Here is a 22,841-nt window from a genome sequence, read left to right as displayed (position 1 = left end):
TTTAAATTATAATTAAATAATAAAAATAAATTATTTTACAAAAAATATTTTTAATATAAAATATTTTTTTAAAAAAATAATTTTTATAAAAAGTTTTTTAATTATAATTATTTTTAACAAACAAACCGTCGCTTAGTCTTACAATGAGTCGGTTTATTTTAGAGAAATCGTATTACTTACCTTTAACAGAACAGAGATGAGAAAATGATGGTAAAAAAAAGGGCGCGCTTTCGCTTCATAAATGATGTTAGTCAGGGAAAAAAACCGTTACTAGTTGACAGTGCAAACCCAACTGCCACCTTCTTCATGCCTCCATAAACAAGCAATTCCAGATTCTCCATCTTGCTCGATCGAATCTCGCCCGACACAAGCTCCATACACATAAAGCGTAACCCTAACCCTCGCAATTCACCTTGTTTGCAGATGCGTATCGCTTTCTTCTACGAATCTTTTTCCTAGTGGATGTACCTTTTATAGAGCGGAACCGACTCCTCCATTAACGAGCTTAACCACAATTGGCCATGAGCCTTCTTGATATGAGAATCGACGTCGATGGTTATCTCGGTCCTCGGCGGTCTAATTCATTGGCATTTTCTCCACTTATGATAATCGATGGGCGTTCTCGCAACAGCAACTTTTCTTATGCTATGCTCCCTGAGGAGCCCATCAAGCTCACTGTTCTCAAATTGGATGGCTCATGTTTCGGTAATTCTATTCTCTGTTTTGGTTGCTGAGAAATTACGGTGAAATGGCTTAGATTTTGACATTCATTGGAGGTTTTGTTCTCACAGATATTGAAGTTATGAAGTCAGCCTCCATTGCAGAACTGAGACAAGCGGTGGAAGCTTTTTTTAATGATATGCCACAGAAGGGAACTGGCAAGATCTCATGGTATGTGCATTGCATTTTTTTTTTAAACTTGTGTTCTGTCTGGATTCCTTGAGAAGGTTCTTTTCCCGGAACATAGAGAAAAAGGGGAAAAAAATCTTGAGGTCCTATTTTCCTTTGAATTCCTGGGTTCCCTAGATATAACAGAATCTATAGGAATTTAATTTCCGCTTGTTTAACATTGATATTTTGTGTGGACGTGGTTCGTGAAGGCCTCATGTGTGGAGCCATTTCTGCTTAACGTATGAAGGTCAGAAGCTAGTTACAGGAACTGACTACATCAAACACTATGGCATCAAGGATGGTGATCAAGTATGTGGCTGTATTACTCCTGTATTGTTAAAAGGATTTTTTTACCATCCGTACATGGAAATGAAGTTTTTATTGGATTCTCAAATGTCTGTTACGGAGTTGCAGAAGAAAATAGCTGTATGCAAAATTAGTGCATTCATGTAACTGTATAGGATAGAATTAGACAGATAGAACTGTTATCCCTCTGCTTTCATAAAACTGACAATTGCATTGCCTTTAACAGGATGTTGCTTCCAGTAGAATGCCTTGGATTCCAATATCATTTTAATTATCTTTGTGCTTCATTTGATTTCTTCCAACCCAATGAGGGTGAAACCATTCTTCAACAGTATAAAAGAATAAATAACTAAAAATAATGGTGGTCACCATTCCACGATGTGTCCATTGGGGGTTGGCACTGGTTTTGCCAGAGACAGGCCTACTTGAATTTTGCTTCACTATAGTATAGACTTAGTTTCTGGTGAATGTCTGTGGTTCACTGTAACCAATGACTTCAGTAATGGCTTTTAGCTTCTTTGAAGTTTCTCGTGGACAAGAGATCAGTTTGGTTTTTGTTCATACTGCAAAAATTGAAGAAAATGGTTGTAGAATTCATTTGTTCAATACTTTAGCTTCTTATTAATGCTAATGGTTGCTTTTTAATTACTTCTATTTATGCAGCTTCATTTTATACGGCACATCTCAAACAGCTATACCTTCAAGAAGAAGGGATCAAAGAAACAGACTCCTGGTCTGGAACAACATAAGATGTAAGTCTCTCCATATAGCCTATACTATTTATTTGATTTAAGTAATCATCACTGTATTCTCTCTGTTCTCTGTCTAATCATCACTGTTTCACCATCTCCATTCAGTTACAAACACATCTGCTTCAATTCACATACAGATTAGTTTGGTGTAACTGGGTTTATGTAATACCCTGAATTAGAATGGCCAGAACATCATCTAAAATGAGATGTGTTCCAAGTGTTGCATTACGACAAAATTGTGAAAATTCAGGGTCCAGATTGTGGAAAGTGCATCATAGCTTAAATATAGGCAATTTCATTTCTAATATGCTTCATGTCAAATGCACAACTGCTCTCAAGTAGGGCTGAATGGCAAAGATAGATCCATACAGCTAACTCCAACTATTTTGGGATTGAAGTTTAGTTAGTACTATTCAGATCAAATATAACTTGCTGATTGGATCCTTTTGAATTACATGTCTAATGACGAAAGAATTCTCAGCCCTCATAAACTGTTATTTTTTGGCTACATTGTCAGTACTCCATTCTAAATTTCCATTGAAGTGCTTCTGAATTCTGACCCATACATTACCATATGATGCTTTAAAAAGCAAGTGTTTTTTCCTTTTTAATGTATGCATAAACCCTAAACTCTAGCTGCATTATTCTGTGCTTTTGTCTATCTACTCATCTCCTGAAACCTTAGATGATGTAATTAGTAATTGCAGCTCATTATCACGTTTAAATATCCGGGAAGACAAAGAACAAGATGATAAGGAAGAGAGTAGTCACAGCATAGAGAATAGGGAGTTGGGCAATTTTGATGCTACATATCAGATTTCTGAAAAACATAAAGAATCCAAGTGGGCCGGTTTACTACAACGGTTGTTCTCATGCTCCAGGCTGCAACGCAAGGAAAGGAGTTTAAAGGGGTCTCCCTCTAGACCTGCATGTCGTTTGTCTAGTGGATTTAGAAAAATCATAAAGTTTTGTGGTGATAGTAATCATCCTCAGAGGATTGAATGGAGAGAGAAATAGGGATGAAGCTGAAAAGCATTTTATTCATGGAGAGCAAACATAAGTGTCATTCTAGATGATGCATATTCAACATGCTGAGTAGCCAATGATGTGAAAATTTTGATCACAGATCAGCATTGTTTAATATCAAGAATATCAGCTAACAATTGCTGGCAATGATTACCCGAGCTTTTGAACATTTCTGGTGGGGAGAAAAACTTATTTACTCATTCATGTTGAAGGAAGAGATGGTAGTCACTTATATCAAAATTAACACATATGTGTTTTTATTTTTAAATTCAATAGCTTAATTCCTATATTTTGATTCCGTATGAGATATCCATCCATTTAATTTTCTGTTAATTATCTTTTGAAATGACCAAAACTACCTTAAATATATATATAATTACTAATCGGATTATATCAAAACTAACACTTATATTTTTAGATTTTTAAAAAATAAATAATTGACCACATGTATTTTATCTTTATCAAACTAGAAAAGAATTATTTTGACGGAGCAATTTTCAATTTGATAAATTTACAATACAAAGATTAAACTGTTAAATTTTTAAAAATAAAGAAATATATGCATTAATTTTGATATATTTAAATATAAAAAGTAATTTATTTTATTTTTTTAAAAATAATATTAAATAGCTAGGCACTTCAGAAAATTACTAAAAAAAATTTCATCTTTTTACAGTATTTTTATTTTTTAATGTCAAAATTCTTTTTAATGCAGAAATAATAGTTTTGGCTTCATAAATGGAATAAAACGATATTTTTAAAATCAAAATTATTTCAACATAAAAGATAAAAGGTAAAAGATTTACTTAAAGAAATCAAGATTATTATAAGAAGTTTAATTTATTTTATAATTTTTGAATTTTCTAGTTGTTTAATATTAGTTTTTGCATGTTAAAATTTTTAAGATAAATTGAGCTTTAATTTAAACATTTGAGTTAATTTAGGGAAAAAATTGAAAATTAATTAAATTGAATATTCTAATAAATACAAAGTTAAATTAAATCTAGCCATTTACATTTTTTAAATTGAAAATGTAGATGGGCGAAGAACCCAGGCGAATACACGCACGTATGCACGTGCGAACAGTCCTTCCTCAAGATTTTTGTGTCCATTCCAAACCTCAGCAATTTGTGTGGCGAAGAAATGAGATAGCCTCTTCGCCCACTTCCACACACAGTCTCTCCTTCATAATTCACTCAGTTTTCAGTATCATCCTCACCAAATCTCCATTTTCCAATTCACCAGCCATGGCCACCGCGATCATGGCCTCCTCCAAACCCCTCATCTCCACCACCTCCACCACCACCACCAGACCCAAACTCCATATCCCCCAAATCTCCCTCCCAATCAAACTCCCCAAAATCAACAAAACCCAACTCCATTCCCTCTCTTCTTCCACCCTCAAATCCCTCTCCCTCATTGCAGCTACCTCCTTCACCTTTGCTCCACCTTCTCTTGCCGAAGAAATTGAGAAAGCTGCTCTCTTCGACTTCGACTTAACCCTCCCAATCATGATGGTCCAGTTCTTGATCCTCATGGTCACCCTCGACAAACTCTACTTCTCTCCTCTTGGTAAATTCATGGATGAGAGAGACGCCGCGATCAAGGAGAAGCTAGGTAGCGTCAAGGACACTTCAGCGGAGGTTAAGCAGCTGGAAGAGCAAGCTGCGGCGGTTATGCGGGCTGCAAGGGCGGAGATATCGGCAGCGCTTAACAAGATGAAGAAGGAGACGCAGGCTGAATTGGAAGAGAAACTTGCAGCTGAAAAGAAGAAAATAGAGGCAGAATTGCAAGAAGCATTGGGAAATTTGGAGAAGCAGAAAGAGGAAACTATCAAATCACTTGATTCACAGATTGCTGCTCTCAGTGATGAGATTGTGAAGAAGGTTCTTCCTGCACAATAAATTTATATTTTTGCTATTTTCTGAAGCTTTGAAATTATAATATTTGTGTTTATATGCCTTAGAATACATTGATGGGTAATGTAATGATCCTAAAAGTTTCTTCTTTTTTTTTTTTTTTTTTTTTTCTTTTTTGGGAAATTAGAATTTTCATGGATGATTTTCATAATTGGGGTTGTGAATGATATGATTTCGAAGCAATTCCTTTTCATTGTCTTGATTTTAGATTTCAGTTGATTGAATTTGCAATTCAGTTTTGTTGTTTACAAAAATGGGTTTATGATGATTAAGGAAGTTGGGGAATTTTTATAGTAAGTTTTCAAAGTTAATGATATCAATTAATTTTCAATTTTTTATTTAAACTAATTTAAAAGTTTTAATTTAGTTTAATAGGTTAAACTTTTTATCAAGTTAAATTATACCTTTTTTATGGTAAAATAAATATTTATATAGCCAATGTCAATTGGTTTAAAATTGAAATTTATTTATTTTTTGTGTTGATTAATTATTCAATCAAGACCAGACTCTCTATTATTGTGTTTTATTGATAACTTGGACGTCTCCATTTCGTTTCATATCCAACTCTTTTCCATTTCACATAATTTTGTGACATAAAATAACTCTAATATCAAATATAACAGCTAATTTCAATTAATTTTTTTTATTAAATTTGAGATTATTCAAAATATTCCTGTTCGATTAATCAGTTATTTGAAGGTAGATCTCAACTTTTCCAAATGCATACTCGGAGCATTTTTTTTAATCCCTCATTCAATAAATCTTCCTATTTATACACAATAAATCAAAAATGGGCAACCTAAAATCTGCCAAAGACAAAATTGAATGACCAAATCTAAGAGACTCGATGCACGAGTGCGATGCCAATGATGCTCTATTACAAGTCATGCCACCGTCGACAGATGATGCTTGAAAGGGGAGGTGTAGCAGTTTGCCATAAGAGATGAGATTCGCAGGCTGAGAGATTGGCGAGGTAGGCGGAGAGTCGGGCAAAGAAGAGGAGGCACCTAATAATACTCGAGAGAGAAAGAGGTAGCAGAGCAGGATGGCATGATGGAGGAGAAGAGCGTGGATTGGGGGATTTCAATGTGGAGGCTCGTCGGAGGTCTTCTTGCCACTGTATACTCGTCGACGTCGTGAGAGTTTAAATTATTATTAATAATTTAAATATATTAATGACCCATGTTAGTAGAAATATAAAATAATCGTGAAGAATTTTTAATTATTAAATTACTATAACTTCTCATGCAAAAAGTATAATCCTTTCTTTTGGATTAATAAATTCATAACTCTCTGTTAAACAATATTATTTTCAAGTATTAAAGTTTACTTTTCATTCTAATCATTTAATTGTAAAATATTTATAGCTTTTTTCATGCTTATAAAAATAATTCTAATATCATTCAATTAAAGAATATCAAAATAATTTCACAATTTTTCGCTTTATTTTAAAATTTTCGATTCAGTTTTATATAAAGCGGTATCTAAAAGTCATAGCATGACATTTGGCCGTCTGATTCGCAGCTTGTCCAACCCTCATTTGAGTCTCTATAGCTTCCGAATCGCAAACTCTCCATGTTTCCATGGAGAAATTTTACGGTACAATGATGGTTCCATTAAGGCAGTCTTTTTTCTGATTAGGCTTAATTTTTTTTTAAGATAAATATTAAACTCTAATCATTAGAAAAATTCAAATATTTCTTTTCAACTTGATTTTTAGTTCAAGGTTTTTTATTTAATTTTCACGAGTCCGGGTGTTTGTAGTCTAATTTCATCTTAATGAAATATGCATTTCTGATTAAACAAATTGTAAAAAATGGGGCCCATCCATTGATGATACCCGAGTGTCTGTCTCTCTCTCTGATTGGGATTCCTTCAAATTCCAAAAACAGACACTTTCTTCTTCAACTTCCCTTGCTGTGCGCTCTCTCTCTCTCTCTCTCTCTCGCTCTCTCTCTCTCTTCTTTAATCCAAACGTACTGCTAATTCTAACCCATCTTCTCTGATGTTAACTTACGTTTTGGTCTCTTTTCAGCTTTAATTTTATATCGTTAATCGATATTACAGACTAAGAGACTTTCAATTTCTTTCTCTGTTTTGCTCGTCCACTGTTTCTGTAAGTATTTCTTTCTTCTTCTTTTAATATTGTTTAAGAGAAAAAGAATTAATCCTTTCCCTTCCTGGAACTAGGGAATATAGAATTGGCTCCAGTTTCTCTATGGCTTTGTTTATTTATTTACTTGTTGCTTGCTTATAGGTTATTCAAATAATAAATATTTCTCCTTTTCTGTCTTTTTTTAGAATACCAAATTTGGCTGTTGATAAATTTTATCTCAATATTCTGATGACTGTTGTACTAAGCTCCAGATTGTGGGTGGGAATCCGGGATTATTAGCTTATAAACGAAACTTAATGATTCCGTTTTAAATCTGCTTCTTGTTTCACATTTTAGATATGGTTGCGTTGATTTTTATAGTTAAGTTGAGCTTCTTTTACACTCATAGTTTTAGTTGAAGTGGATTATTTTTCACAGTTTTAGTTTGAGGGGATTACTTCAAGTTTACTTCAGAATAAATATGTGCATAGCCATAGTAGTCCCTCCCACATTTGAATCTTTGCTATTGATGGCAGTGACACGGACGCAATATTTATATTTAGTAGTAGCAAAGTATAGGTTTAATTAGTTTAAATTCAAAATAATTATGCTAAATTAGTTATAATTTAACTAACTAGATTTAATAAAATATAATTCCAATTTATTAAATTTAAATTCATTAAATTTTTATTTAGTTAAACTAATAAAAACATAAACTTCCTAAATTTTTTTTTTTAAGAATGAGGGGACTAAACACAGAAGTATATTAATAATAAACTCATATTTAATCAAATTCTATTTAAAAATTAAAATTTCAGGGGTGACAGCCCCTGCCTGCTGCCTATTGGGTCCGTCACTGATTAATGGTACATAATTTTGTCTGCAAAAGTATTGAACTTTTAACTATGGTCGTTGATATATTAAACAGCTCTAACCTTCAGAGTTAGCAAGGCAGTTCCTTGACTTAAGCTCTGAATTCCTGCTTAAAATCATAGTTTGGTATGTTCTAGTGGAGGAAGATATTGGTTTGTCTTCATCTCTATGTCTACGTATGTCATTAAGTTCCTTATTCTCTCCCTAGTTGCTATACTTTAACTTTGTGAAATATATCCCTACATGATATTAATGGTCAGCTTGGTGTTATTTGTGATTTGATCTATTTAATTGATTTTTTTTTTCCATAGAAGTAATGGCTGGAAAAGTTGTTGCTGCTCAACCCCATCCACCTTTTGAGTATGAGCTTTTTGAAGGTGATTCTGAACACCTTATAACTGCTGTAGCCTCATCAAACCACTCAACTCCTTGGATTGACCCGGCAAAATTGAAACTCAGACACAGAATTGGGAGGGGTCCTTTCGGTGATCTCTGGTTAGCCACTCATCACCAAATGACCGAAGACTATGATGAGTACCATGAAGTGGCTGTCAAGATGTTACAACCAGTGCAGGAGGAAAATGTAAAGGCTTTGTTGGATAAGTTTGACAATTTATTTTTGAAGTGTAGAGGAATAGATGGTGTGTGTTTTCTGTATGGATTTTCAATTATAACAGGCAAGGTGAGTGAGGTCACAATATTTGTATGCGTTTTTCATCTTACTGTTATCTATTGGAGAAATTATCTTCATATTCCATTGCAGATATGCATTGTTATGAAGTTCTATGAGGGATCAATTGGTGACAAAATGGCTCGCATTAAAGGAGGGAAGCTATCATTAGCTGATGTTTTGAGGTGCCGTGCATCACATCCTTCCTCTTCTTCTTCTTCTTCTTCTTGAGGCTTAAGGTTGAAATCCTAAATATTTGCAGAAGTTTGCATCTTGCAGGTATGGGATTCAGTTGGCTCAGGGAATTTTAGAATTGCATGCGAAAGGAATCCGAGTTCTTAACCTTAAACCTTCCAATTTCCTTCTTGACAAAAATGGTCAAGCAATTCTTGGAGAAGTTGGTATTCCTTACCTACTGCTTGGAATTCCATTGCCAAGCCCAGATGTGTCTCCCAAGCTTGGAACCCCAAACTATATGGCTCCAGAACAATGGCAGCCCGAAGTAAGGGGTCCATTATCCTTGGAGGCTGACTCATGGGGATTTGCATGCAGCATTCTGGAGATTTTGACTGGTGTTCAGCCTTGGTGTGGGAGAGGAGTTGAAGAAATTTATGACTCAGTTGTTAGGAAACAAGAGAAACCACTCATTCCAGAAGGCCTCCCTCCTTCAGTTGAAAATGTCCTTCATGGTTGTTTTGACTATGACTTCAGAAATCGACCCTTGATGACAGACATTTTACATGTTTTTAAAAGGTAGTCTTCTGTGTATTTCTTTTCCTCAACTCTCAGATATGTGCTGGTTGCCTTTTGGTATTTAACACTTTCAGGTCATTTCGGCCTTTCATTTGTTGGCATGCTAGATAGTTATCTTTATTAAACAGTAAACTAGGTCTTCAATACTTTCTTATAGGTACCAATTGCTGCTTGCATTCGTTCCTCTTATCCATAGTATGATATCAGTCTGTTATTTTTCCTGCTTAATCCATATAATCAATTCTGTTGGTATTTGGTACAGATTGCATCACCATGGCCATGCATACACTCCCATTGTTGCAGTGTATTTCTCATGACATACTCGTGAAGAGAAATCTTGGACGTTTTTCTTTTAATATTTTCTTATTTTCCTTAAATTTTTCGTGCTAAACGTGTCCTTAGAAGTGTATGGTTCTTGCCTGCTGTTCTGGTTAGTGGAGTAAAGGGGAAGGTTCTATTTTCTGTTGTGCACACATCATTTATCATCTATTGCGCCATAATTTGCAGCTCGCATAATGCAATTTATTGTGATGGAGGCTGGACAGGACTTGGGAGTGTAACAACCTCCGACAAATCAAGCGGCAATGGTTATTCGGAGTGGTTTCTTTTGAAGGATCATCTGCAAGTGGGAGACATGGTGCGGTCCAGAAAGCCGCCAAATGCATGCAAGTCGAAAAATATGGATGTCCCAGAAGCGATAGTAGTGGGCCTAGAACGTGATACAGATCAAGATGGTTTTGTTTTGGTGAGAATACACGGTATCCATGACCCATTAAGAGTTCCCATTTCAACTCTGGAGCGGGTCACTTTTGGCTTGGCAGCTGGTGATTGGGTACGCTTGAAGGAGGATGACAAAAAGCACTCACCAGTGGGTTTGCTTCATTCCATCGATCGTGATGGAAGTGTGGCTGTCGGATTTATAGGATTGGAAACCTTTTGGAAAGGCGATTCTTCTGAACTTCAGATGGCAGAATCCTTTTTTGTGGGTCAATTTGTTAGGTTGAAAGCTAATGTTCTCAGCCCTCGTTTTGAATGGCCTCGTAAGAGGCTAGGGGCCTGGGCAACCGGGAAGATTTGGCAGATTCTACCAAATGGATGCCTCATTGTCAAGTTCCCAGGAAGATTAACTTTTGGAGATGAATGTAGCACTTCCTTGGCTGATCCAGCTGAAGTGGAAGTAGTTTCTTTCAAAACTTGCCCTGGAATGGTTAAAAAATATCAACATCTTGAAGACTTTCACTGGGGTGTAAGACCACTTCTGATTGCAGTGGGCGTCTTCACTGCTATAAAAGTAGGAGTTTTAGCGGGGAAGAAAATGGGAAGGTCGAAAGCGAAGAAGCTACATAGCAGCGTGCCGCTAAATGATGGTCAACGTGTGGATGGCCAGAGTAGTGGCAATAGCAGCAACCAAGTATGGTTTCCGCCATCTGTGGCAAATATCCTCGGTGTTAGCGCTGGTTCTGCCCGGTAATTAAGCTTCCTTGCAAGTTTCTATCTGGTAGCTAATTATGCTAATGTAAGGCATTTGGCTAACTGTTTCTGCTAAATTGTGGTGGGAGCTGGTTCTACACTTAAATTAGTCCTTCACATTCTGCATGCTTGGCAGTTGACAAGTATAGTGTGGAGTTACTTGTATGTATGTGCATAGCCTTTGCTTTTAAATATATGAATCTATTTCACTCAACAGCCTGCTCTTTTTTTTTTTTTTTTGTTGAGAAGATGATTAAAGGACAGAGTAAATAAATAAGAGCTGAAGCTATCCAACAACATTATGCTCACATACACGGAATCTGAAGACTTGTTTGAGTAGTCCTCGAATTATGTTCTTCTTGACGAACAGACAATCGAGCTTAACTTCTGTCAGCAACTCAGCATCAGCTTTCCTCTGATGCTCAAATTATGCTGAATTTCTAGCTTAACCACCGCCAATTCTGACTCGTTAAACTGCAGAATACTATCAGGCATTTCTCCAAATTCTTTTTTTTTGTCCCTTCCTGCCTTAGTTCCAGCGATGCAAAAGACATCTCTTGAATTGCCTGCTTCTCCTCCTCTAACTCCTCACTTAACTCTTTCATGCCATGAGCTTCTTCTCCATGCATTAGTCTTGTTCGAGTTTCTGCAACCCGAGTTTCAATTTCAGACTCTTAACCACCAGACGGGAAGTGAAAAGGAAGAAGATAAAGCTCATGCAGTTGGCAGTGCCTGCAGCTATATTTCACCAAGAGAAGTCCTTTTTCTGGCGTCTGACACAACGTAAAAAAATGTGGGTTGTACCATCCTCTTATATATAGACATCATCAAATATAATTCTGGTGCAGTATTAGCGAGGAGAAAAGGCCATGCGAACCTCTTTATCTATCAGTTATCCAAGTCGGAATCATCAAACTGCATACTCGCAATTTGAATGAAAGCCAATTTGAGTCGATGTGATTTGACCAATTTCGTTTCGGTTAGTTCCCCAGAGAGTACATGTAAGGAATTATTACCTAGAGATATCAGTTTTTAAGTTTTCAGTGCATTCCTCAAGGAAACAGAAAATAAACAACATGAAAGCAGGAAACACAAAGTAAAACAAAACCTGAACTTGATCATAATTAGAATCTAATAAATTGGAAAAACTATACTGATGGTGACAAAATGTGATATCCACTAAAAATCTAGTAAAGATATCATTGAGGCCGAAAAGAGAGTATTTTCTTTGAATCCCACAACACTCTCATTACGCCGAGCTTGGCTTCAGCCTCGCTAAATGAACTGCCTGTGGCTTCAGATGGGTGTGGAAGCCTCACCCATCTCTCAGCCTTAAGCTCGGAAATATCAACAACACACGTCTCCGATTCCTCCAAGCTCTTCCCATACCATTTACCTTGCACCTGCAATACTTTTCCTTTACCAATCTCCTCCCCTTGTTTATCTACAAGCACAACATATTGACCTGGCATGCAGCGAACAAAATCTGCAGCACCAGGGCCACCAAATTCAGCATTCTCACCAGTACCAGTTCTTGATAAGTTTTGATTAAGTCTTGCACCTGATGGAACATTTTCTTCACCATGACTTTCAGGAGAGTCGTGTGAATGCCGTACTGCTGGTCCACTTTGCCTTTCTGAATGAGCATTGTCAACCTCCATGGATGCACGGACATCCTTACCCGCACGTGCTAGTCTGGCTTTTCTATTGTTGAGCCTGAAATAGCACAAAACATATGCTTCAGTTTATTAATGAGTATCCTATTAAAACATGATAATGCTCGGAAGCTCCTGCTTTCGCATCTAATATGCCCGTCCTTCCGCAAGAATGCCTAATCCTGACAGACCAGAGCAATGTACAGTGCCTTGGTAACGCATAAACATCCAACGTTTACAACTTTCCTTCACAAGGCAAACTCATGAACAAGCAACAAAGAGAAAGGACAAACAAAAACTTTGGGACTAGTAGTTTACCATGCAAAAGTCATCATGAATAAGCGCATTTCACTGATGTTACATTTGATTGGTGAACAATGTATACACCACAACTTGAAATAGGTCACTAGGAAAACCTTTTTCTTTCGTCTTGTTATCTTGTTTATCAAAAGTTATGTCATCCTTGAGAGAAAAGCATTCTTATACTATAAAATGCAAAATTATTTCAAGATAAAGCTTTCTCACCAATTTTTCAGCTGCGAAAATGTAACTTCTGAACCCTGGAAAGCAACATAGAAACCTATTAGGCTAGATGACGCATTTTATTGGCTACTCTAGGATAACAACAGAATTAATATACTATACACAATGAATACTTAAAAGGTGCATACTACATACATGGATGCTTAATTTATCAGCCCACAACTGTATAGAAGCTGCATTCCGCTGCATATCTGGTTCATCCACCAGGGCCTTCTCAATCATTGTCATCTGATAGTCATTCATTATAGTTCTTTTACGTTTTCTTGGCTGCTTTTCTTCAATCTGAATGGGTTCAACTTTTTCATCTTCTTGAACTCCTTGACGGCCATTCTCTTTCATATGGTCATTTGATTTGGGGAAGTCAACATTCCCCATTTGACCAACAAAATTCTTACCACGTGTAGAACTTGTATCAGAACCACTTGTTTCAACATTCTGAAAATCTCTGTCACTCTCTTTTAGAACAGCAGTTGCAGTGCCACCTGATTTATCCTTGTCTTCCTTAGTTGCATCATCAACATGATTCATGTGCTCATTTCTGAAATTATGCTGGTCCTCCTGGAAAGCAGAACTCTCAGACATCTCCTCTTTCTGATTACTGCTTATGTTGTTAAGACTTGAACGTTCCTTCTTCAGTAAAGGTGATGATGAGTACCCAGCTGTACTTTGAGCCTCCTAGGAGGAATAAAGTCCATTGGGGTTTAGAAAAAGAAAAGCCAAATTACCAATAAACATAGAGACAACTTCAAAAATCAGTTAATACGTATCATTCCTGAAAATTTTAAGATCCAATACGTTAATAAATATATGTTCCTGTTAGGTCTAAACTGGAATTGCTAAAGTATAAAATCAACCAATACATATCATAGAGTTGTATGTCACTTTTTCGCCACTGGGCTCACATCTCAATGGTTTGAGTATTTCAAACAATAAAAAAGAACAGTATTTGGACCATTATAAAATTTGTTAAACTGTCACGTTAATGCAATTCCTCTATCTATGTATTACAGGCATAAGTAATCGTAAGGAAACTAAACTTTCAGAACTTGCCTGATGATGCTCGTTGATGTCAAGTTTAGAGAACTTATCCAAAGATATTGACCTTTCAAATTTGATTTCCTGAATTCGATCCAACAGCATAAAGCATTTTTTATTAATTGGAAAAAGAATGAGAAATTTGCAATAATTCAAACAGAGATGGACAGATAACAATTAATATAATTATATTATAATTGTTAGGATGCATTTTAATATGAGGTTAAAGGGGATTAAGGAATAACGGTTCCCCCCAAATTACTTTGGTTAAATATAAACATAATTTCATAAATAATGAAAAACTAAAAAAAAACTATATACTATACAGATTATATAATTAACAATAAATATCAGAAATAATTTAATCATTAATAAATTGATTAATTAAAGATAAATATAATTAATATAATCTATAAATATATTTAAGATAATATTAATAAGTTGCTTAAAGAGAAGATAATTAACAATTTGCTTAAAGGCCATTTAAGGCCCCGTGAAAATTTCAAATAGCCATTTAAGCCTTAAGTCAATTATTTTGGGCCTATGTATTTTTAAATATACCAAATAAGCGCAATTTTTTTTTTTTAGAAGTAATTAAGTAAGCCCATTACAATCTCACATGGTCAAGTCAGGCTAGATGTTTGTTGACCAAACATTTATTATGTTAAAAGGTTAAGGGAGAACAAATGATAATCGTCAACTCTCTCCTGTTCCTTCTCTATATGCTCTAGCTCTCTCTAAATATCCTCTTCCACCATTAACAATGGCTTCATTATCATCTTCAAATCATTTAATTGAAACGGCAATATGGGTTAACACGAGGGGAAGGTATGGAGATGAAATTTTCCACAACAGTGCAATTGCATACCACCGTGGAAAAAATATAATCCATGAAGGAGGTTTTTTGGATGCCCTAAATATAAAGCAAGTAATATTGAAGTAAATTTGTTGTTCATAAAATGTGCAAGTGTTATTGGAAATTAGTGTTTTTATTTTCTCTTAATGTCAAAATTCTGAGAACAAAGGATGTGGCTTTCTAATTCTGAGAACAAAGAATGTGGCTTTCTTTGATCATGAGACACTAATTACTGATTTACTATGGAGCAGAAGATTCTTGAGATAGAAAATTCGCAGTTAAGGAAGATGCAAAAGGCTGGTACATTTCTGGATGAACAAAAAGAAAAATGAGCTGAAGAGTTTGAAAGGAGTGAATGAAAGAGATGCAATAGCAATAACCCATCTTCAACTCAGATGAATAATTGTCACATAATAGCAATTTTCATAAGATGGTCCTGACATTAATTGCATTATAAGCTGAATTAACACTTCATGACCATCAATCACCAGCTGCCTTCACATTTGAAGGATGATTGTATACAGAGCTCATTTGAGGAAGTTCTGATTTAGGGATTCAACACAATGATTAATGGAGACATAACAAAGGTTAAAATTGGGCTTATTTGGTGTTTCTCAAAATATACATGGACTTAGATGGCCCAAAACAATTGACCAAGACTTAAATGACTATTTGAAAATTTCATAAGGGCCTAAAGAGCCTTTTGCCTTTACCTTATTTATTTCAACTCATAACAAACACACTGAACAATACTTCTATAATATTTTTTTACCCCCCCCCTTTAACCATTGTAATAAACTGTTAATCCCAATTCTTTACCCTCAATCCAAACACACCCTTAAACAGGAAAAAAAAAAATTCTTACTTGAACTTGGTTTTCTTCAAAATCAGCAGGATTAATCAATGATTGCAATTGGTTATAGAAAACCCTGCAACAAAATATTCAATCTACAAGTCAGTCACATGGCAATTTCTTCCTAAGATTGGTCAACCACAACATAAAGGAGATCAAGAAGACTCAAGAAAGAAGCATTCAGCAAAGCCTTCATCAATTATCAATTATACATTAAATTCCAAGCACATCAAATACCTTCAAAAGTTTCAAACTGTGTTAAATGCCAGTATGCATAAGTGTTAAACACGTATATGAAAGAAGAAAACATAACTATCCTAATTGTTAAATAATCTTGGTCTGCATAGGTAAAACCTGCCGAATCTCTAAAATTCTCAACCAAGAGTGAGAATGGTCTAATTATACATGACCAATCATAACAATGGTTGTCTACAAGTGGTTATGGGTCATGATATTCACAATTAGAGAAAAACAACTGTAGGAAGAAAGAATGCAACATATTTTGAATCACCTTAAGAGCTGTACATCCTCCTCATTCAAAAAGTTGGGAATCAGAGATTCTGCGTGGCTTAGCAATGAACCTAGACATGTAAATTACTTGTAAGGAACACAACTATAGAGTACATCAGTTGAGAAAGTAATGGAAGACTTGTGCTTACGCAGGTTCCTGCAAACAGTGTTGGCTTTGTGAGCACCAGAAGTAAAAGAAAATCCAGGCAAAGATTCAGATGGATCCATTCGCATGCACTCAAGGAACTTGTGAAGGAAAAGATTTCTCTCCTGCTCTGGATTGACAAAAGTTCGAAATATGCAATCGAGAATAAGGGGGGAACATCAAGCTTGTAATGAAAATTTCAGATCACATTAAGTAACTGACCTTCACAAATGTTGGGGACAAAACAATGAAGGTTCGCTATTACTTTGACAAACAATGAAGTTCTCTGATGAGCATATGCAGCTTGGGGCATGTTGCTGGGAATTAAAATAATCTCTATATCTGAAGCATTTGATAAGTTCAATGATGAAAATGTGTCCAAAACCCAACCAGCTGCTGTAAATAAATCATACTCCAGAGTAGCATCTTCCTCCCTTGGTGGAAGTTCAGAAGAACACCAAATGGATAAAAATTCTCCATGTGGCAGTGAAAATATGGCAGTGAGAACCTTTGTCTGGAGATCAATGAAATTTGAAAGAAAAGAGAGACAAAAGAGAGACGGGAGGGGGGGGAGAAGAGGGAGGTAGAGAGTCATGAGTACATTCATGTTGAGAGCTTTGAAGCATGAACACATAATACATCACATATGCACAGTACACAAGTCAAAATCAGGTAAATGCTGCAGTGGCTTCATTTAATGACATATTAATTTACATAATCTTTGGGAATCTGAGACCATCAGGAAGTGGCTGCAGCAATTTACCAGTAGTAGGATAATGGAACTAAACATGTATCCAGCCTGTGAAATCCAATGCTAACTTACAAAGTATGTCGTGATGTAAGATCGAAAATTTGAATCATCCGAGAAAATATCAGCTAGACGCATTGCATTGAGTCGCAGAAGCCCCATGGGGACAGTTCTCTCAGAACAAGAGCTAAGATGCTTGGGATCCAGTGCAGCCTTTAATAATTCAAGAACCTGCATTATTAAAGTTGTATTATTGCGAGAACCTTGAAGGTAAAAGCAACTTCAAAATGAATGGGTTGATATAGGAGAAAAACATGATGGGACAAATACAGTTGTAGACCTCCAAACAGTTCAAGTCAAACAGCCCTTTTTTGTACATTACTGAAAAGACAATCTCATATATGGAAAAATTATATGGAAAAACTGGCAAGAAGATAAGTCCCCCAAAGGGATCAAGCACTTTTGGAATTACGAATCCATTTTATCAAAAAAAATTTCAATATAGTATATAAGACAGCTTAAAAAATTTCTCAAGTGGGAAATACCGTCCATCTCAGCAGCACAAGTCAGCAAGCTATAACAGATCATATGAATGCCACAGGATCTTCATGACAATCAGAAACTAACCTCTAACGCAACAGACTTTGCCAAATCAAGGCTTCCTGAAGAGCTTGCAACCTCATCGAGGTAAGAAATGCTTTCTGCTTCACAGAGATGCAATAGCTGCATAAATAATTGTGAGAACAGATTGGTAAATGATAGGCATTAACATAGGTCAGCGAAATAGAGGCCTGCTGAAGATTTAAAGCGAGTAAGGCTTGATATTTACTACAACTTACAATTAATAGTACTTTAGCTTTAAGTCTGGACACAGCAGCAACAACTGTAGAAGACTCCAGAAAAGGAGTGCTAACTTTTAACTTCAAAATAGCCTGGGCCAGAAAGAGAACACCACCCTTTCCACATAGTTCCTGGCATGATATGAAACCCAATATTTTACTAGAATATTGAAAAACCATGAATTGCAATATGCGTCAAGTCTAACGCGTACCCATAGTCCTTAAGGAAATCAAGCTAAAAAGATTAGAACTTATATAGATCTCATCAGGAAAATCATCCATGCACTATGCCACAAATTATGTTTACCTCCAGTGATTCTTGGGTACTTCTCCAGCCAATTAAAATCAAAATCTAATTGTCCAACTGACTTTTGTCCCAGCATTTTCACCACATATAAGTACAATATCTAAAATTTCCAGCTACATTTTGGTCATGCAACATTTTTAGTCCCATTGTATTTCAGAAACAATATAGCTGACATCTCTGTACTCATGCCTCTAATCCAAACATAGAGAATCAGAGAGTTTTATATCAGAAACCTTGTTTCTTAGTAAGCGCTCTCTGAATAACTTTTGCTGGCACAATGTCTGAAGAAACTGTAGTGAAGCCTCACATTGTTGGCATAGATAGTTAACCACTTGTTCAGCTGTTGGACTAGATCCCATGTTAAAGTCAGCATGTTGAGCTGAAAGCTTGACCTGAAGAAACCTGATAGCTACATTTACTGCTCTGAAAGCTGCATCCATAAATATGTCAACCTATAACAGAAATTTCAAGATCAGCAACTGCATAAATGTCTGAACTCTGAAACTATATGAACTTTTAGACCCCAGATTGTTATATGATCTTAGGTTATTTGAAAAAAATGGATTTAACTAACGGGAGAACTAAAATTAAGAAGCAACACTTGCGCAATGATCCCATAACATAGTCAACTCATTTTTTCCCAAGTAACAGCTTAAACAAACCATGTTGCAGAAATTGTACCTTAGGGTGTGCAAGCAACACCTGAACAAGGTCTTGCCAGTGAGATGATATACATCCTGTTAAAAGATATAGACTGCATGTCACCAGTGCTGAATGCAGAAGGGGCACCAAGTTTGTATTATGGCTTTCCTATATCATGAAAACAAGTCCTGGTAAAAACAAATGGTAAGGGAAGTAGAAAGATAGAGAAAAGAAATAAGGACTACCTGTCTGGTATTGCTAAGGACAACTAGTATATAAAACACCAGATCTAACAGTTGTTCTGAAATTTTTACATCATCAAGCAAAATCTGTTAAACCAACAAAAATGTAAATGATGAGAGATCTGTGCTTACTCAGGGATTTCACTCCTAAATCTCTCAAAACATAAATGGTCAAAGAAGAAAAGCATACATCACAGTTCTTTATATGCCCATAAGCAAACAAAGAAATGATAAATCCAAAACTATTTTGAAAACAAACTATAAACCATATGTGTCGCTGATCACACACACCAAAAAAAAAAATCTTAGCAAGATATAATAAATCAATGGCCAAAACAAGTTTTAGCACAGTTGTCAAATGTGTGGACTGGCATGTAGTAAGGATATCAATTAGGTTTTAAAATTGGAAATTATGGAAAAGCAAACCATCCCATACAAGAAACGCAGCAAGATTCAAACAAAGGACCAAAAACCTAAGGACAAAAAAAAATGCAAGGAAAATAATGACCATCACTTTTATTCAACTTGTCAGGGTAGTGATAAAATAATAAATTTGCACACTTAGACATCACACATCCAAGATTTTCTAGCCATTTGTCTCAAGTCCTTGCAGCTAAAGGAAACAAAGAGAAAAGTGCTACTATACAAAATGCCAAAAAGAAACCTTATGCAAGGATCATTAAATGCAACCTGCTCGAGTTTAGTATGTCGAGGTGCTAGGTCGCACAGGGAATGCAAAAGTCGAATACCACATAATGAATATCTCAACAGTGATTCATCTTTGTTGGATGACACAAGCACTGCTATAAGATGCAAAGGAAGAAAGCCTGCCAGTTTTTCCACATCAATCTGAAAAATAACACCATTTAGGATACAAGGCATTGGCAAATAGAAAAGCATAAGGGTTATGATGATAATTCTGTTTTCTAACCTTTAACTGTAATCCTTTTTCAGTTTGGAAGTGAATTGTAAAATTTTCAGAGTCCCTTATTAATTTATTAAGCTCCTGAGAGGTAAGCCCATGTAACTCTTTCACTGCTGAAATTAAGTCAACCACCTGTCCACATACAATAAGAAACTTACCCACAATAAAAAAAGGGACACGGAGAGAGGGTCAAAGAGCAAAATATATGAAATGCATGTAATTATTAAGAAAGAAAAGTTAAAAAAAAAACGACAGAGTTGAATTATTCAAAACTGAAACTACAAAGTGAAAAATTAGAAAAATCTACTGAATATGCAGCCAAAATTTGCACTTACTTGTTCAGCAATACATGTGGATTCATCCTTGGTGATCCTCATCTCATCCTAGAGCCAAGGCCAGAAAGTTCATGAGGAAAATATAGGTCTGAAGCAACTGTAGCACAGAACATAAAAACATTTATGGTCCACTTGAGGTTGTTGCAGCAGCCAGTTTTGGCCAAAACATCTTAAAAAATTAACTCTCTCCAAAACTAGCTAAAAATACCATCCCTAGAATTGTTTTTGCACAAATATGCACTTCACGAAGCCTAACCTAATTGTTTGAATTTTATCAATTATTAAAATGTTAAAGGCCTTCTCCAAGAGCAAATGTGTAGATCATATACACAGGCCAATAAATATGAATAATTTCAAAGGAAAGAAAACAAAAGGTAGGAGAAGCACCTCTCAAAGTTTCCAACAAATGATGTAACAGCAACCATACTGAAATGGGTGACTCATTATAGCCACTAAAATGTGATCCAATCATAATTTTCCATATTTCAATGGTGGAAAGCAGGATGAAGCAATATCACATGAAAAAGATTTGGAAACTTGCACTTCACTTTCAGAGGAAATTAAATTCTCTTCAATGTGAAAACAGTTTTTGAAGCTTGCCTCCAGTACACGTTCAGACTTCACCTATAAGGTGGAATCTCCCAGTTACCAAACCCAAAACAAGCCCTGCACTTCCAACATACAGATAAGAGTATGCCCAATGCTAGTCGAAAGGGGATATAGAGTCCATGCTTGTAATTCACTGTCATCGTTCTGTATGATTCATTTTTGTAAGAAAAAACTCAAATGAATTTTTGTAAAATCATGCAAAATTTCATATTATTTTAAAATGAAAAAATTTTCAGTTCAAAAGAATTGAATTCATTAATTTCCAATAAGAAAATTGTTAGAAAAAAAATTAATTGAATCGAATTATGATGAAATTTTTATTCCAAAAGGAGGGTAAGATTTTTCCCCATTGAGATGCAATTTTTCTTTTATTTTTTGCAAAACTGGAAACCATATATCCCAAATCACTTGCTGTACTAGAAACACGCCACAGTCAAAATAGGAAATAATTAAAAGTGAATGTTCCGCATGGTGCAAAAATTAGCCAGAATTATAACGGTTAAGTCAACTAACATTTAACATCCAACACCCATAACGTGAAAAAAAGATAATCTTAAACAAATAAAAAAAAAAAGCATACACATATTAGATAAACTAACGTACAAGTTAAGCGTGCTGGGAAAAAAACCCTAGATTGAAGGAAGCAAAGAGAATTGAACGCTGAAACCCTAAAATGCAGAGATTGTCAGTGGGGGAGCATCTGAGAAACAAAATATAACACAATCGCGGGGAAAAATGCATAAAAATAAAAGCATATAACTGGAATTTGAAATTGTATTAAGTAGCTAACCTGAAAAACTGTGCAAGACGAGATAAAAATGGGAGATTTGAGCACCAAAAAAAAGCTACAGAGAACCTAAAAGAGGGAATAAAAGCTGGGGTTTTTGAGAGTAAATGTCGACGTTGAGGATTGCAAATCTTGAGATTGGAAGTAGATGTGTATATGAGTGAAGGGTACGTTGATATATGCGGTTTTTTGTTGGCTTTTGGAAAGGAGTTACTAGGCGAAGATTCAGTTGAGTGACCTTAGCAGAAGTCTCAGCTCTTGGCTCTCAGCTGCTCAAGATTTTGCTTGGATTTGGCCTTTGGGCTCTCTCGCTCGCCTTTCTGCATATCTACAATCAGAAACGTTATGAGAAATACGAGTTATGACTTGTTTGGTGTGGCCGTTCCTCTTTGATCTTTACATGTGCATGTGTTTGGCGGAAATAATGTGTTTATCACATAATTATAAAATATTTTGCTAAAAAATATATAATTTCACCCTCACAGAGTGACTTGATGTTTTAACTTTTAAAAAAAAAAAATTTAATACATCAATTTTATAAATAGTGTATATTTCAAATTAATAGTTACATGTTATAACATTTTATAATATAAATTTAAATAGTTATAATTTATAAAATTTAGATATTAAATAGTTTTAATTTTATAAAAATTAAAAATTAATAAAAAAATCAAAATGTCAAGGAATTTTTTATAAAAGTAAAAATATATATTTTGTTTAATTTTTTTAATTAAGCCGAAGATCAAAGGAGTGGGACTCCATAGAACTTTACTATACTCAATGAGTTAGGTTAAACGATTATAAAACATTATCTTTTCGTTTATATAATTTAAATAAATTTTTGCAAAATTATTTCAAATTTAATTTTTTTTAATTGAAAATTCTTTTTAAAGTGACAAATTTATGAAATTTCTATAAAATATCAATTAAATTAAATATTTGTGAAATTATTAATTCTAGAAATTTTAGAGAAAGGAATGGAAAATATTTTTTGAAGGAAATTATTTTTAACAAAATAATTTATCTTTATAAAATTTTTATTATTTTTACTTTTT

At 35.1% G+C, this 22,841-nt stretch overlaps 4 protein-coding genes across 14 annotated transcripts; 3 read left to right on the top strand and 1 right to left on the bottom strand.

The window, feature by feature from the left end:
* The first annotated feature begins 52 nt into the window (after positions 1-52).
* LOC110612284 lies at positions 53-3,394 on the top strand. Of its 2 annotated transcripts, none has more exons than XM_021753026.2 (5): positions 53-705; positions 792-891; positions 1,101-1,200; positions 1,861-1,949; positions 2,648-3,394. In XM_021753026.2, the coding sequence occupies exons 1-5, from the start codon at positions 522-524 to the stop codon at positions 2,964-2,966; spliced, it is 792 nt and encodes a 263-aa protein (XP_021608718.1). In that variant the 5' UTR covers positions 53-521; the 3' UTR covers positions 2,967-3,394. The 2 variants fall into 2 exon arrangements, with proteins under 2 accessions (XP_021608718.1, XP_021608719.1); XM_021753027.2 differs by having other exon boundaries at positions 55-705; positions 2,657-3,393.
* Positions 3,395-3,997: 603 nt separating this feature from the next.
* On the top strand, positions 3,998-4,987 carry LOC110610353 (ATP synthase subunit b', chloroplastic). The gene has a single exon (XM_021750232.2). The coding sequence runs from the start codon at positions 4,013-4,015 to the stop codon at positions 4,877-4,879; it is 867 nt and encodes a 288-aa protein (XP_021605924.1). The 5' UTR covers positions 3,998-4,012; the 3' UTR covers positions 4,880-4,987.
* A 1,611-nt stretch (positions 4,988-6,598) lies between these two features.
* On the top strand, positions 6,599-10,969 carry LOC110611823 (E3 ubiquitin-protein ligase KEG). 2 transcript variants are annotated; one of them, XM_043954507.1, is made up of 6 exons: positions 6,599-6,813; positions 6,930-7,010; positions 8,174-8,544; positions 8,626-8,717; positions 8,812-9,285; positions 9,793-10,969. In XM_043954507.1, the coding sequence occupies exons 3-6, from the start codon at positions 8,179-8,181 to the stop codon at positions 10,754-10,756; spliced, it is 1,896 nt and encodes a 631-aa protein (XP_043810442.1). In that variant the 5' UTR covers positions 6,599-6,813; positions 6,930-7,010; positions 8,174-8,178; the 3' UTR covers positions 10,757-10,969. The 2 variants fall into 2 exon arrangements, with proteins under 2 accessions (XP_043810442.1, XP_021608021.1); XM_021752329.2 differs by lacking the exon at positions 6,599-6,813 and adding an exon at positions 7,196-7,268 and having other exon boundaries at positions 6,820-7,010.
* An 883-nt stretch (positions 10,970-11,852) lies between these two features.
* LOC110611822 (nodulin homeobox) lies at positions 11,853-22,181 on the bottom strand. Of its 9 annotated transcripts, XM_021752327.2 has the most exons (21): positions 21,790-22,181; positions 21,603-21,667; positions 20,778-21,056; positions 20,391-20,487; positions 20,062-20,187; positions 19,821-19,979; positions 19,134-19,217; positions 18,928-19,056; positions 18,480-18,698; positions 17,940-18,071; positions 17,728-17,823; positions 17,176-17,331; positions 16,575-16,866; positions 16,357-16,482; positions 16,209-16,278; positions 15,710-15,773; positions 14,004-14,072; positions 13,089-13,628; positions 12,936-12,970; positions 12,317-12,471; positions 11,853-12,241 (listed from the first exon to the last, which is right to left on the bottom strand). In XM_021752327.2, exons 4-21 carry the CDS (start codon positions 20,430-20,432, stop codon positions 11,955-11,957), a joined length of 2,781 nt encoding a protein of 926 aa, XP_021608019.1. In that variant the 5' UTR covers positions 20,433-20,487; positions 20,778-21,056; positions 21,603-21,667; positions 21,790-22,181; the 3' UTR covers positions 11,853-11,954. The 9 variants fall into 9 exon arrangements, with proteins under 9 accessions (XP_021608019.1, XP_021608011.1, XP_021608014.1 ...); XM_021752319.2 differs by having other exon boundaries at positions 11,853-12,471; positions 21,790-22,180; XM_021752322.2 differs by having other exon boundaries at positions 11,853-12,471; positions 20,391-20,438; positions 21,790-22,180.
* Between the last annotated feature and the right edge of the window lie 660 nt (positions 22,182-22,841).

This window comes from Manihot esculenta, chromosome 3, assembly GCF_001659605.2.
Source record: "Manihot esculenta cultivar AM560-2 chromosome 3, M.esculenta_v8, whole genome shotgun sequence".
In the NCBI taxonomy this organism is placed as follows: domain Eukaryota; kingdom Viridiplantae; phylum Streptophyta; class Magnoliopsida; order Malpighiales; family Euphorbiaceae; genus Manihot; species Manihot esculenta.
The sequence above is the reverse complement of the archived record's forward strand: the minus strand, read 5'-3'. Positions and strand labels throughout refer to the sequence as shown.